General features: G+C 56.9%; 2 protein-coding genes across 2 annotated transcripts; one reads left to right on the top strand and one right to left on the bottom strand.

Moving 5' to 3' along the window:
• Positions 1-1,681: 1,681 nt before the first annotated feature.
• HRG_04173 (natural resistance-associated macrophage protein) lies at positions 1,682-3,371 on the top strand (the record flags this gene model as incomplete). The annotated part of the gene is made up of 3 exons (XM_044862644.1): positions 1,682-1,841; positions 1,929-2,442; positions 2,513-3,371. The coding sequence occupies 3 exons, from the start codon at positions 1,682-1,684 to the stop codon at positions 3,369-3,371; spliced, it is 1,533 nt and encodes a 510-aa protein (XP_044723670.1).
• A 2,567-nt stretch (positions 3,372-5,938) lies between these two features.
• HRG_04172 (carbohydrate/starch-binding module (family 21) domain-containing protein) lies at positions 5,939-8,353 on the bottom strand (the record flags this gene model as incomplete). The annotated part of the gene is made up of 6 exons (XM_044862643.1): positions 5,939-6,355; positions 6,509-7,351; positions 7,406-7,637; positions 7,692-7,832; positions 7,905-8,068; positions 8,120-8,353. 6 exons carry the CDS (start codon positions 8,351-8,353, stop codon positions 5,939-5,941), a joined length of 2,031 nt encoding a protein of 676 aa, XP_044723669.1.
• Between the last annotated feature and the right edge of the window lie 6,842 nt (positions 8,354-15,195).

Raw genomic sequence — 15,195 nt, 5'->3', positions numbered from 1 at the left:
TATACTTAAGAAGAGAGCCTTACCTATTATTATCGCGCCCTTTCCGTTAATATCTTAAGTTAGAAAGTCGCTAGGGAGGAGTTTAATAAGTAAGATTATACCCCTATAGATATTAGCCCGTTAAAGGGATAAGACCCCTAGCACTCCCTATCTAACTTCCTTTTAAGTATACTTAAAGGCTTTATAAAGACCTAAATTATCCGATTAAGTATCTTCTTTAATTATAGTTAATTTAAATTTTTATTTTTTCCCTTTTAAAGTAAAGGCCGCTAGTTACGCGACTTTAGTAAAGATAAAGAGGTATAGAGTAAAGAAATCTCTAAGACTTATATTAATAACCTATAACCCTTAGAGCTATATATAGGACCGATAATTAGATAATTATATAGTTAATTACTCTACTAATCCTTAGCTATATACTACGCGTGCTTTAGGTATATACCCTTATCCCTATTAAACTATATATATACCTTTACTTACTTTATAATAGCTCCTTATAAAAGGGATCCTACTTACTTAGTAATAGCTAAGATAGATATTACTTTTATACTTATTAAAACCTATAAAAGCTACTTTATATATAATAATTATAGTTATATAAGTATAAGGAGTTATATATATTAGCTTATATAAAAGAAAAAAATTATATCCTTAGTATTATATTATATAAAAATTTAAATCTACTTTTCTAAGGTTTATATATTAGTTTTAAAAATAATAATATATATTTTAACTTTAACTTACTTATTATTATAGGCTATGCCTATAGAGGGCTAAGGTTATACTATAGCGGCCGCGCTAAAGTTAAGCCGAAGTAGACCTACCTATTAGTAAAGCTCGACCTAAACTTAGGTCGAATAGCACGTAAATATAGGTCGAGCTAGAGACTAGGGAAGACGGATAACTAGCGCGACTAGGATAGAGTTTTCCTCCTTTCTCCTTAGCTTTAGATAAATAATTATTCGGCCCTATACTACCGCGCTAAGTATACGCCGGCCCCTTGATACCTTTAAGCTATTATAAATTTATATACTTAATATTATATTATATAAAAAGTAAAACCTACTCCTCTAGGGTTTATATATTAGTTTTAAAAATAGTAATATAAGTTTTAACTCTAACTTACCTATAGGCCGCCTTAGAGAACCCTCTACCTCCCGCAACTCGCCTCTAATAGCCCGTTCACCGCCCCTACACCTGAATCCCGGCATGCGAGGACTAGCCGCTGAAGTAAGAGCTCTGGCTCGACGCGCCATGCTGACTAGATCTCCCCTCTCGTAAAACGCAGACGGAAAACCGGCAGATCCCCGCCGGGCGATCATCCCGGGGGCGCTGTCCATCACCCTGGTCCTGCGCAGACAGTTCCCGGTTTATGCCGTTTCCTCCCTTTCCCCCGCACTCACCCGGAAAGGTCGACGGATGAAATGAGAGAACAAACCCTTCTCTCTGAAGCTGCAAGGTCCTACAATCGTTTTGTTTTTGCAAATTGTCGTCCACACTTTTCGTGCCGTGTTTGTCGAATCACCAGGCGGGATCGAGCGCAGTGATGGAAGAGGGCGATTCGAGAATAAGCAGTGGGCACGCGACCGGCTTCGATGCTGCGACGAGGGGCTATATCAGTAGGTCGACGACAATACAATCCGGGTGGGACAGGGCAGCTCCGGGGGGGTGGGGGCGTCGTATGAAGGCGGCATTATATGCAACGCCGAGGAACCGGCAGGCTCCGCAAAGGAGCGGCAATGCCCCCCAGGCGGCCAAGACGGTGTGGGCAAAGGTGAAGCATTTGGCCGTCACGTTTCCCAAGTTCGTTGGGCCCGGCTTTATGATCTCCGTGGCCTACAGTGAGTACCTCTTGTTGCCTTCGTTTCGTCACTTGGTTAGGTTTTCGAGGCCGCATGCTGATGGCAGGTTTCAATACCGTGAACCAGTCGACCCTGGAAACTACTCTACAGACATTGCCGCGGGAGCCTCGTACCGGTACAAGCTCCTCTTCATCGTCCTCCTCAGTAACCTTTTCGCCATCCTGCTACAGAGCCTGGCCATCCAGCTCGGCACTGTGACCGGGCTGGACCTGGCGTCTATGTGCCGCGTCCACCTGCCACGGTGGCTCAACTGGTTCCTCTACGGGCTGGCTGAGGTGGCCATTATCGCGACCGACGTGGCCGAGGTCATCGGCACCGCCATTGCGCTCAACCTCTTGATCCCCAAGCTGCCTCTTGTCTGGGGTTGCGCCCTGTCAATTGTCGACGTCATGGCCATCCTCTTCTTCTACCGGCCCGACGGCGCCATGAAGGGCCTGCGCCTGTTTGAGGTATTCGTGTTGCTGCTGGTCTTGGGCGTCGTGGTTTGCTTCTGCATGCAGCTGTCCCTCATCAAGGAGACAAGCGTGGGCACAGTCTTCCGCGGGTTCCTGCCCTCGGATTCCCTTGTCCAGGCCAAGGGGTACGCACAAGCTGCTGCGGTTGAGATCGACTGTGTGAATCGAAATGGCCTGCTGCTTACCGGTTTCTAGGCTGTACCAGGCTTGTGGCATTCTCGGCGCCACGGTCATGCCTCACAGTCTCTATCTCGGGTCGGGCATCGTGCAACCGCGCCTCAGGGACTACGATGTTCGCCACGGCCTCATCCCGCGCGACGTCATGGACGCGATGTCGCCGACCCATGACGACTACGGCAAAGTCGCCTACGTCCCGTCGCACGCGGCCATCAAGCACTCGCTCAAGTACTCCATTGCCGAGCTCAGCCTTTCGCTGTTCACCTTTGCTCTCTTTGTCAACTCAGCCATCCTCATCGTCGCCGGCTCGTCGCTGTATAACCTGCCCGATGCCGTCGACGCCGACATCTTCAAGATCCACGACCTATTGTCACGGAGCATCTCACCCGGGGCGGGCACCATCTTCGCGCTGGCGCTGCTGCTCTCGGGCGTCTCGGCCGGCATCGTATGCACCATTGCAGGCCAGATGGTCAGCGAGGGTGCGCTACGGTGGAAGGTCAAGCCGTGGCTGCGGCGGCTCATGACGCGCTCCATCAGTATCACGCCGTCCATCATCGTCGCGGGGACCGTGGGGCGCGCCGGCCTCAACACGGCGCTTAATGCGTCACAGATTGTGCTCAGCATCGTCCTGCCGTTTGTCTCATTCCCGCTCATCTACTTTACCAGCCGCCGCCAGTTCATGACGGCGCAGCCGCGCATGGTGCGGCACATGCACACCGGCGACACCGAGGAGCGGCCGATCGCGGACGGCGATGCCAGCCAGAGCATTGACATGTCCAGCTCGTGGTGGCTGGTTGTCGTTGCGGCAGTGGTATGGTTAATCATTGCCGTCATGAACGTGGTTAACCTTGTCTTGCTGGGGCTAGGCAAGTCGTAACTGGGTGAGGGCTTAAGATGAGATTTTCGGACGTCCAATAGTTAGTTAGTTGAGCATGGAGACGGCGCCCCTGGCCTTAAGCATCGAACGTCTTTTTCAACACAAACAGGAGCACACAGACTAGTAACAAACGCCCGCATCTTCCAGCCCCCTACCGGCACCAAGTCAGCCCGGTCATGCATGTCCCATCCCGATGGAAGTACGGCCAAGCCGACTTTATCGCCGTGCAGATGGCTGTTACGGAACTCTGCCTTAACACAGACCGCCTGCGGCTTGGTCGCCAACGTCACTCTCAAGTACAGTCAGCCTGTATCACCAGCGTCCAACAGGTGGCATGTTTCAGCACCGAGTCTTGCCGGCAGCCGCAGGCGGCAACGACAACATGGCCGACGCCTAAAGAAGTAGCCGACGCCGCCAACGGTCCCGCGTATGCAACGATGTTGCAACGAGCTCATTCTTTTCAAGGAACATATACAACGACACGATGGATTTGGCCCCCCTGGGAAGCAGCAGCTCGACGGGCGGCAGCTTACACATTCCGACCACGGCCGCATCGTCATTGACACCATTTCCTCCCAGTTAACAGCCATGCAGTAGGGCCTCATTGCCATGGGTTGATCCTCCCGAGAGCAAGGGGATATGTCGTAGAGCGGTGACTGACACGCCGGGAGTTAGACGACCACCGTATCGTCGCGACGTGTATGTAGCGTCGGCGCGGCATGTTCAAATTGGCATTTCCCGATGGGCCAATCCTACAGGTAAATCCGATCAATAGGTATTAGTGATTCATCCCAACCTTGCCATCTGTCATGCACGTAAACAGCGCTATACATATCGGCCCCTCGCAGCATCGCGAGCGCTGGTAGTAGGCTCAAAGGTAAGCAACTGGCATGCTCCGACACCATGCCCGTTTCCTACCCAACGCGTCATGCGTCAAACACCACGCCTGATCCTGCCTGCTTCCCATCCAATCTGCCGGGCCGAGGGCCTTTCACCCTGCCCTGCCCGTCGCTGCATGTGGGTGTGAGATGCAGCCTGAGACAGGCACCAGACGACGCCATCACTCTCCCAGCGTGTAGCCAGCGCCACAGAAGGAGATGAAGCAAGGCGCCCCGGGATCAGATCTTGTGTTTGTCCCAGACCACCAGACACATCGTACACACACACACTTGAGCCTCCTCCAAACCACCACACCACCTCCCTCCCTTCTCCTTCCCCGCCTCGTCACATACGTCCTCGTTGTTGACTGCGCCGATACAGGGTTCAAAAAAAGTAAACAAGGGAGAAGGATATATGCCTCGATAAGTAGAGGGAGGTGTGGGGAAGCGAAACACGATGTCTCAAGATGGCTTAAGACATAATTACGCCATCCAAAGCAAAGCTCAGCCAAGGCAAGGTCCCCTTTTCCCACGCGCCAAACTCGCACGCCATTGGCCCTCGTCTTCTCACCGCCAAAGCTCCCTCGCCCTCTGCCCGGCGTCTCTCTGTCCTGCACCCCATCGCCGCTACGCTACGATGGCTACTCACTTGGACCCACACCATCCAGCCGAATGCCGCGCAAGCGACTCGTTTCAACCGGGCTGCTCACCGCCAGGCCTGTTGCGCTCCGAGACCCGGAGGGCCAGGGCCGGCGGAGCCGGAGATGTCCAGCCTTTGACTTGATCAAAACACGCACACTGCGTGCAAGTACAGATCTTGTTGTTGCGTCTCCGTTCTCCCATGACGGAAAGATGAAAGACGAAAAGATGAAAGCGACAAGCAGGACAAGTAGGGTCGCAAGACCAAGGCACGAGATGGCCAATCGGCTGCCGAGGCCCGCCGCGCTTAACGGCCCGGACCCCGTGACCGGCCGTTCATGCGGGGGCGGGGCAGTCGCTGGGGCTCGCTTGTCTTGAATCTTCAGTGATGACTTATCGTTCACTTGCGTCAACGGAGCATCAGTTCCGAGAGCAAACTACAAGCCACCAAGGTTGAATGCTCACGGTCAGTCAGTCAAGCATGCCTTAACTACTTTTTTAACACCGACATTCTTTGTATTGCGTGCATCACGGACATGCAGAGGAATATTCGGCCAGCATCACGGGCTATCGTCGTGTTTGCTCTCATTCTGCAATGGCGCTCGGGAAAAAAAGACAATGTATGCCATCCTCGTCGCCAGAGCCATCCGGTATCCGGACGTGTCGCTTTTTGTCTCGCCCGCTGGCGGCTTCCAAATCGTCATCATTAAGACATTCGCCAAACTTCCAGGTCATGTCGATGGGCCGTAAACAGGCAAAACCACAATGAGCCGGTACAGCGAGAAAAGAGAGATATGCGGCATTGACCCTCACCGTGCAGGGTTCAATTTCCAAGTGCCCAAACGCCAAGCATTCCATGCCACCTCCACAATGCGTCCCAGGAGGAAAATGAAAAGGTCAATCAACGTATCTTTCTTCCGTCATGGAAGAGCATCAAGTGCTGTGGCAGCCCGCCCATCAAGTGTCGTCATCGCCTGGGCCCCAAGGGCCCACGGCCCATCTGGATTGTGTTCCAGAGCTGCTGGCTGCCGGCTCATCTCCATGCGACACCTAGCCGAGAATGGCCGTGGCCGATTGCGTCTCCGCCATCCAGGGCAATAGTTCCGAGAGCACCTGCTGCTGGCTGTGGTACGACACGTCGCCGGGTGGCGTGCCACCGCCCGATGCCAGAACCGGGGCAGTCGGCCTCGTCGGCGCCATCGACACGGGCATCGCGAACGGAATTCGGGTGTCGCCGGCCAGTGTGGGCGGCGTCGATGCCGCAGAACCCGTCGTCATGAGCGACGGGAAGTAGGAGCTCGAGTCGGGGAGGCGGATAGAATGATGTAGCGCAGTGCTGGCGCGAGGGCCGTCTTTGAGACGAGACGCCGCCACGTTGCTGGCCTCGAGCCCACCCTTGGCTCCATCAAAAGCTCCGCCCCTGAGAGTCCCGTCGTTCATCGTGGGACTCGCTTGCTTTGAGCCAAACTAGACCATCAACCTCTGTTAGTCAGTCTGCTCCTCCATCAGGCCTGTGTCGGCATGGACCGTCCGAGAGGCAAGTCGTGAAGGGGGTTCATCGGGGTTTCAGGCCGCGGCTGGGGATTCGCTCATGCTGAAGTGGAGGCCGGGGGTACGTACAAAGCAATACTTGTTGACGAGTTCCTCGTACGACACGCTCGGGAGGCTCGAATTGGGCGACTGGGCGCCGTTGGGAGAGTCGCTGGCGCTCGTGCCCAAAACCGGGGAGTCGGTGCTGAGGGCGGCCAGCGTCGTCGGCTCGAGGCCGCGGACATTTCTCTTCATATAAAGAGCATCCTTGTCCCTGCCCGCCGAGTCCTTGGCGGCCTCCATGGCGGCGCTGAGCGAGGCGCCAAAGTCGTAGCGGTTGGAGAAGGCGACGCCGCTGGGCGAGCTGAGGTTCCGGGCGATGTTGTCGCTGGCGAGGTGCGGCGAGGACTTGGTCTTGAGGCGAAGGCCGGTGGGACCCGACTCGCCGAGATACTCGTGGATGGGCTGATCAAAGGTGATTTTGTTGGGCTCCTTGCCAAAGGCGTCGAGGCACATGGGCATGGAGACGGGGCGCAGGGCGCTGGCGGCCATGGGCCTGCGGTTGCTACGGGGCAGTCCGTTGAGGGGGCGCGAGGCGGCACCTGTGAAGTTGTTCTTACCGTTCTGTGGGAGGTGCTTTTTGCGGAAGTCGACCTGGAAATTGGTCGAGCTGTTGTTGTCCCAAAACTCCTGGCCGTCGACGGCGTAGCGGATGCAGAAGAAGAGCGTCTTGGACTCGAGGTTGGCCATGTCGGAGAGCTTGATGACAAAGGTGAAGCGGTCGTGGGCCAGGGTGCCCTGGCGGGGGCGAATCTCGTGGCCGTACTCGGCACTGACCTCGGACACGGTCTTCCAGTAGTCGAGGGTGAAGCGACAGCTGACTTGCTTCTGAAAGGCCAGGTTGGCCACGGCGATGGAGCCCAGCATCGATTTCTGGTCGCTGGAAAGCCACACCTTTTCCAGCCGGACCGGCATCGTCTTACGCGCCTGAGTGTTGTGGGGAAAGTTGGCCGTGACAAGCTCCCACTCGTAAGGCGGCGACCGCGGGGCAGACTTGGCATCGCTGGGAAAGGGATACTCGCCGTCGCTCTCGTAGCTCTCGACGGGCGACGACCCAGCGCTGACGGCTAGGGGACGGTCGACTTGAAGGAAGTGGCGGACGTGCTCCAAGTGGGAGTCGAAGTGGACGGCCTTTGAGAAGACGGGGGTGCCGGGCATGCTGGAAGGGCGGCGATGCGAGGCGCGAAGGGCTGGGCGGACGAGCTCGCCAGACTTTTTGCGCACCATGGGGGGCTTGTTCCGGAGGTCCTCGTCGGTATCCTCGTCGGATACGGTCAAGGAAGAGTCGGTCGACTTGAGCATGGGAGCGTTGGGCTCAGTGGCGGAGCGGACATGGCTGAGCTTGCGGCCGCCCCTGGGGAGGTGGCCGAGGGCGCTGGTGCTGAAGCTGACGCTGATGCCCCTTGAGGAGGCGTCCATGTCGGACTCGGCGGGTGCGGTAGGTGGCGGCGAGGGCGTTCTGGTCTGAGGAATCTGGCTGACGGCGTCCCTTAAATCCTTGAGGGACTCGAGCTGCCTCCCTCGAACCCCGGGGGGCTCGTCCTCATCGCTGCCAGAGGATGCGGACTCGGGTGGGGAGACGATGGCGCCCTTTGGGATGAGGTCGCGTTGGTCCAGGGGCGGGGGAGGAGACTGCCTCACGCTGCCCCCGAGGTTAGCGACCGTATTCCTGAGGGTCTGGGCGACATCGGATGAGCCCAGTGGCGAATCGTCGGTGGCGCTGATGGACGGGGTGCGGCGATGCTTGTTGAGGTAGGACGAGGAGCGAGGGAGCGAGGGCCGAGAGCCGAACTGGATGGAGGAGCGACGGCTCGCATCGGGCGACGTCGAGACTGAGGAAGCAGGTGATGAGTGCGAGGGGGGCGTATAAGGCATCCCCAAGGAACCGCCGGGCCAGGCGGCGTTGTCGAGGTTGCAGAGAGGCGTCGTCGACGAGAGGGGAGACGGGGGAGACGGAGGAGGCGGGAGGGTGGTGAAAGGGGCCAGGTCGACAGGTACGACGGGCCCGAGGAGTTGACGCGGGGCGAATCAAATCATAGGATCAATCCGGAAATGGGGGAGAGATGAGAGGGGAGGAGATGAGGAGAATGAGGCGTGAGAGACGGGGGAGAAGGGCCAAGGATGCTAGAGGAGAGCAGAGGAAAGAGGTCTAGAAGAGCGACGGATCAGCACAAGCATGGCGAGGATTAGGGATTCTGGGCCCGGGGAGTGGCGGGGAAGGGTAGGAAATAGATGGACGAAGAGGTTGTTGCCAAGGGAGGGAAAGCAGATATGCAGGCGGTGTAGTAGGTAGGCGGTCGATGTCGGTAGGGCCGTAGACTCTCGAAACTTACGTCGTCGGGTGCTCTCTCGGGCAATATTCCAGCAGCCGAGCAAGCGAGGCAGGACAGACGGACGCGCAACAGCAACAAGCTCAACGGCCGGCAGCTGCTGACAGACGGCAGACAGTGGACAGAGGCAAGAATTGGTGCCGCGGAGAAGGAGACGGGGGAAAATAAGAATTATGTCGACGTCACCCGATTGGGCGAAGACGGGGATTTATTTTTGGCGAGGGCGCGCCGCAGTGTTTCCTTGTCAGAGGATCCACGGGAGGAGTTGTCGCGTGGAGGAGGGACGTGGAGGAGGGACGTGGTCGAGGAAAGGAGACGGAGGACGCGACGCGGGAAGAATTGGCTCGACGAGGACCAAGAGAGAGAGGTCGGGGGAGAGAGAGCAAGAGAATCAAGGGGGGGCGTGAAGAAGAAGAAGGAAAAAGCAAGCGGAACAGGCGAAGCCGACGAGTAGCTTGGTAGTACGTTTTGCATTCGGGGCGGGCGCTGGGGCCAGTGGCGGCACCTGTGGGAGCCCTGTAGATGCGGCAAGTACAGGTACCCGGACAATGCATGCATACTGTACAACTGGTGCCACCATTTCCCGTGCCCCATCCATTCCCACGCCCGAGGAGCCAACACTACCTAGGTAATCTCTGGCACTACTGTTGCCCGGCGTGTGCGTGCATCGAACGTTTGTTGAAGCAAATGGCCCACGTCCCGGAGTAGGTAGGTAGCTACCTAGCCAGTACCGATACCTACTCCTCCCACGCCGACGGGGGGTCGCTACGAGTTTACGGTACTGTACAGCGCTCAATTCTCGGGGCTAATCACGGATTTCCGTCTTGTTCAACCACGATGAATGCAAAGATGCAACGATGCAGAGAGGGGCAAGTATGGTGGGAAAAGGTTCCGTCTCGACGACTCCTCAAATACATACTACTGTACCACTTATCGAGAGCCGTGGGGCCAGCGCCAGCCTAGGTACCTAACGTTGCCTACTACCTAGTACTACTACCTAGTACTACTACCTAGTGGCAGCGCTTGGCCTCGACGATCGCACCGGCAGGGGTCCCCGAGGGGTGGAGTGGAGCCTCCCTCCTCTATCTCTCCAGGTCTTGATTTAGTTATTAGTGGCCTGTTGGATGCATGGCGATTGTCTCTCCGGCACATGGACCGTCGCATTCACATCAGACGGGGGACTTTTACCATGCGGCCAAATAATATTCATGAGCCCTCTCCGGCCAGTCGTTGCCACCTACAGTACAAGCATGCTCAAGAAGCAGGCATCAGCTAGTTGCACTGTACCGTACTGTACTGTACTGTACTGTAATTACAATATCCATCCGTTGCAACTTGTCCATTGCCATTCTTCAGCTCCACCCGCCAAACAATTATTTCCTCCACTTCACCACAAGAGGCAGAGCCACCTAGATCACCTGCTGGACGAGACAACCGCAACTATAGCAAAGGACCGACGGCCCTGCCTCGTACTGTAGACGATTCCCTTTTTACCTAACTTACCACCTACTGTAGTTACCATGGCCAACGCTCGTCGTCGCTAAAGGGGTCTCAACACGGCCCATGACCTCCTCTCTCGTCCGCTCCCGCGCCCACACACACACACGCTCGCACACACAGCTCTGTTCACGACGGCCCGGCAGGCATGGAGTCTGAAGGAGACAGCCGCATGGGCTTTTCATCAGCCGCACGGAATGGCATCCATCTCCTGCCGAGGCTGCAAAGGTCTCTTTCTCTCTCACATCACAAAACACTGCGGTATAACTCGCAAGCACAGACAGGCATAGCTCCTCGGCTTGACAAGCCCGTCAAGTACTCCGTAACTCATGCACCACTGTCTCTGCTCACCGACACAGAGGCAAACCCGTACGCGCGTGCAGGGCGCAACAAGCTAGGCCTAGTCACTTGCCAAGTGTCGTCGACTAATAGAGAGCGAGCGATCCGGATCTGACACGGCCCCTCCTGGTTCAGGCCACGATGGCGCCCCAATTTCTTGCAGAGCGCAGCCAAGCACCGCGTACATAAGACAGACACTGGCATCCATGACGTACCCGGCGTGCTTGGTGCTTATTCTCTCGACTGACCAATTTCATGCTCACCTTTACGCCGGGACTCGCCAAGCAAGCAGCCTCGGGGCAAAGCGCTGCCTAGTCTGAGAACAGACCGGTCTGGGGAAGAGAAAGAATAGCCCATGCAATTGAACCTTGGTCGCCACACACCCACGCGTGGAGAATGGCGAGACCGCATCCGAGGCGTCCATGTAGAAAAAGCAAGGGGAAAGCGGGCAAAAGAAAAAAGGAAGGGAAAAAACAGAGTTGCTGCCAAGGCTGGGCGTGTGCCACACACACCCCCTCTCCGTCCGATCCAGGTCTTCTCCGACGACGACCGAGCGCCAAAGGAGCCTCCGATTCTCCGTGCCACGCTCCTGCCTGCTATCTGCTCTTTTTTTCCTTCTTGTTTGCTCGTTTCATTTTATGTTTCTCTTCGCCCACCCCTTTGAGAAGTAAACACGAGTTGGCTCTTGGACGGCAGTTGCAATATGGCTCGGCTATCGGAGCAAAGAGTGCAACGAACCAGTTGGCCTCGGCTCGAGGGCGGCCCTGCTGTAAGAGGCAATTCGCAGTCAATGCCGGGGCTCCGGTCCTCTCCCGCTCGGTACGGTAGCAATTCGATGCAGGCAGGCAGTGGATGATAGGACAGTCTCATGCCCTCTTGGATCCCTCCCATCTGATAAAGCCCCGAGTGCTTCCCCGGGACAGCCGTGTGGATCCTCTCACCGGGGCCGGCCACGGAGGCTGACCTGAGCTGATGCCTCGCGTCCGGAGAGGAAGAAGGCGAGCACGCCACAGTGGGGTGAGCCGGTCTCGGTGCTGATTCAACACAACAAGGATGCTTCGCCACACGAGATAAGAGAGAGACATGGATCCGGCATGGCATGGCGTGGACAGGGGGTTGCTGTGAATAAACCGGTGGGGCCAAGCCACCTCCAGACATTCCAGTTTTTTCTCCCCCAACCCAACTCGACTCACTGTGCAGGCTGGTTCAGCCGTGGGGAGAAACCCTTGAAGGCGGTGTTTCCATGCGGACTTGTCCGTCCTCGCCCACTGCCGGCTCGCCTCGACTACTAGCACCACCGCCCATTGCCTGCATTTCCGCGGGGACTGCCGTATCGACCAAGTCGAGTTGACGTCGAGGTACGGCTGCATGCTCTCGCACAAACCCCATCGAATCCAGAGACAGCATGCGGCCCCTGCTGCCAAATTTCACGGCTCCACTTCGTAACATGGGACAAACAAAAACCAAGCCCTCTTGTCGGCGTGCGCCACCACGTTGCCGGAGCATTCATCGCGGTTCGTCATGTCCGCGCGACGTATCGTACAGAGACATGCATGGAGGCAATGCGCGTATGCGTCTCGCATAGCACGGGAAAACCTCTGCGGTCGCTATTGTCGGATTGTCATTCTTTTGGCCCAACCGTCATTCCCGAGCCTTGTCCGTTCTGTCTGGCGCCACCGGGCAGCAAGACGGTGGCTCAAGTTGCTCTCCTCATCCGTCCGCGCCGTCAAGGACGGAGTGAATGTGTGAGTGGGAGGGCATGTACCAGATGAAACGCTCAACGACAACGGCCAACGCGCAAGCCCATCCATGCATCCCCCCGGCAAATTTCTTTTTCCCTGCTTTCCGTTGAGCGCTGACGTCGGGGGGTGTGTACAAAGCAGACGACGCTTGCAATGAGATGCCCGTCCACAAGGGAAATCGACATTGAACAGAAGGAAGCAAGCAAAAGGAAACGAAACGCAGGCGGTCGAGTACGGGAGCGCTTACAGCCAAGAGCTGGGCCTCCACCCACCCACCACAACGCCGCCTTTCGGTAGCAGGAGCACTTGTCCGCGGACCATTGGCGCTCGCTCCCACCACACAGGCTGCGGGGAATGCCACTCTTGGTATGACTGCTGCGACGGCGGGAGGCTCGTTCAAGTGTCTGTCAAGGCAACGGCACTGCATGCGTACGGTTGATGGACAGTTCCCAGCCGTGTCGCAATCTAGACCCCTGCGAGTCAGTACGACTACTGTAGAGTCAGCCAACTACTGTAGCTACCGTAGAGCCGTAGAGAACTCGGCAAAGTTGCTTCTTTGGTTTGTTCGCGGGCACAAACGTGCGCCTCGCTGCCGCCGGTCCGTCCAGACCTCCGAGGTGCCCATGGCAGCAAGTACTGTAATCACGCCCTGGGCCGTGCCTGGCTCGCGAGGATGCTTCTATGCCATGCAACGCCTCTGGTGGCGTGGTGCCGGCTCGGCGAAGGCTGGTTGGGTCGACGTCGCGGCACGTCAAGTCCGCTATCTCGATAGCACGAGTCGGCTGCGGGTTGTGATTGGCAGAGAGACAGGCGCGGACACTCTCTCGCGCAGCAGGGATGCATGCACGCGCATGTACGGGTACAGTACATATGCACGTACGCGGTATCCACATCCATGCCATACAGTACATGCAGCCCAGGCGCGCATGCATTTATACGACATGCGTTCATACCACGTATGCGCTAGCAGGGGTCACTCTCTGTAGGCCTCTTTGAGCTTTGTCTCCCTTTTAAAATGTCGGCCGAGCAGCGACAAGTCGTCGGTGCCTTTGGCCAAGACTCAAAAGGGTTGGTTGCTTGCCTCGTTCATCTGCTCGGGCCAACGGCGCGAAAAGAGGGCCGTCGGGATCCGGCTACCTAGTTGCTGTCCTTACAGTACTCCTTTTACAGTCCCCCGGATGAGTAAGCGGTCCTCTGACGATGCGCAGCCGCAGCCGAATGGTGGACCATGACGCTTAATACCGGAAACGGCGCCAACCCCCTGATGCCTCGTGCAAGTAATAAATGGTGTTGGCATCGACTTCTCATCCATGCTCGACAGGCGCATCTGTGACCGAGTGGCATCTAGAATCGATAGCCTCCAGCCCCGGGCCCCGATGTGATTCGGCCTCTGCTTCGAGAAGAGACGTCGCACAAGCAACCGAATACATGGCGTGCTATCCGGCTGGCATTGCTGGTTGGCCTTGGCAAGCGTGGCACCACCGCCGTCCGGCTGCGGTCCATGACGTACAGAGGCATGCTACACTGTTGGTACACGCACATGAAGCCTTCCAAATTGTCGGACAAAGGCTGTGCAGGGCAGCACATACCCCAACAAGCACGCAGTCGTGATGCCCGGGCTCCCGTTGGCCCTTGGCCTCTTCTGCTCTTTGTCTGCTGTCACTGACTGCCATGCTTCCGGCACCGTCAATGCCGACGTCCCCGTTGTAGTCGTACTGCTCACGACGCCGCCAAAGGATCCCTGCCTACCCTGGACCCTCTGTGCGTTTTTTCGCTTGTTGCCCTCTGTCGCCGCCGGGCCGTCGGCATCGACTTGCACCACAGCAAGAAAGAAAGCACATCGAGAGGGGGGGGCAAGGGAGCGGGCCCGTCGTTTCGATTTCTGGATGGTGGGTAGGAATGGTGGTGGTGGTGGCGGTGGTGGTGGTGGCGGTGGTGGTGGGCTCTAGTATCCGCGGGCGGCCGTGTGCTGTAGCTGAAGCTGTCCTCGATGAGATATGGTTGCCCGTCCATGCGGCATGGTATTTTGGTCGCCAGCCACCTACCAGGCCCTCACCTCAAACGGCCATCTCTGACCCTTCTCCATGTTTGTGGGGTCGTGAGATGCTACATAATTCCTAACCTACCCATCCAGAGTCTGCCCAGTTTTGGCGGCGGCCCGAGGACGGGCCCCATGGTTTCACGATGCTGGTAGTAGCCTCTCTCCAACCCCCGCTTGACACGATGAGAAAAGTTTTTCCCTTGACTCCAGGCTGTGGAAAAAGAATTGACGTCATGTCTATGAACCTCTTGCTTGGACCGCCCGAGCGACGTGCGGCTTGCATTTCACCTTCAGCCCCGGAGCCCATCAACGACGTCGAATCGAAGCCCGAGTAACGTCCGCGTGTGCTCCGTGCTACCCGCTGCCAAGGGCCGCAAAGGAGCCCGGCTTTTCTCTCGTCGAGCCACGCCACCGCAGCAGCCAAGCAGGTCCGTCCGTCCGTACATACAGACATATGCGTAGACGACTGGCGTGTCCGCGCACACACACTTACACACCATGGCGGACGGTTCTTGCCACCCGACAAGACAGAGACAATCGAGCCAAGGGGCACAACCACCACTCCATTGCTGTTGCAGAAAGCAATCGTGGCTTGCGAGGTTCCGGTATCGCCCCCTATATGCATTATCAGTAAGAGACGGTGAGGACGAGCAATGGCCAATCAACGACCCTGACCTCTTCCCCTATCCTCGCCACGCGTCTTGGACGTTGTGTCGTGGGCCGGCCTCGACTCTCCCCAAGTCCAACGGCTCGATTGCGGGGAGAGAG

This window comes from Hirsutella rhossiliensis (assembly GCF_020360975.1).
Source record: "Hirsutella rhossiliensis strain HR02 chromosome Unknown scaffold00003, whole genome shotgun sequence".
NCBI lineage: Eukaryota > Fungi > Ascomycota > Sordariomycetes > Hypocreales > Ophiocordycipitaceae > Hirsutella > Hirsutella rhossiliensis.
The sequence above is the reverse complement of the archived record's forward strand: the minus strand, read 5'-3'. Positions and strand labels throughout refer to the sequence as shown.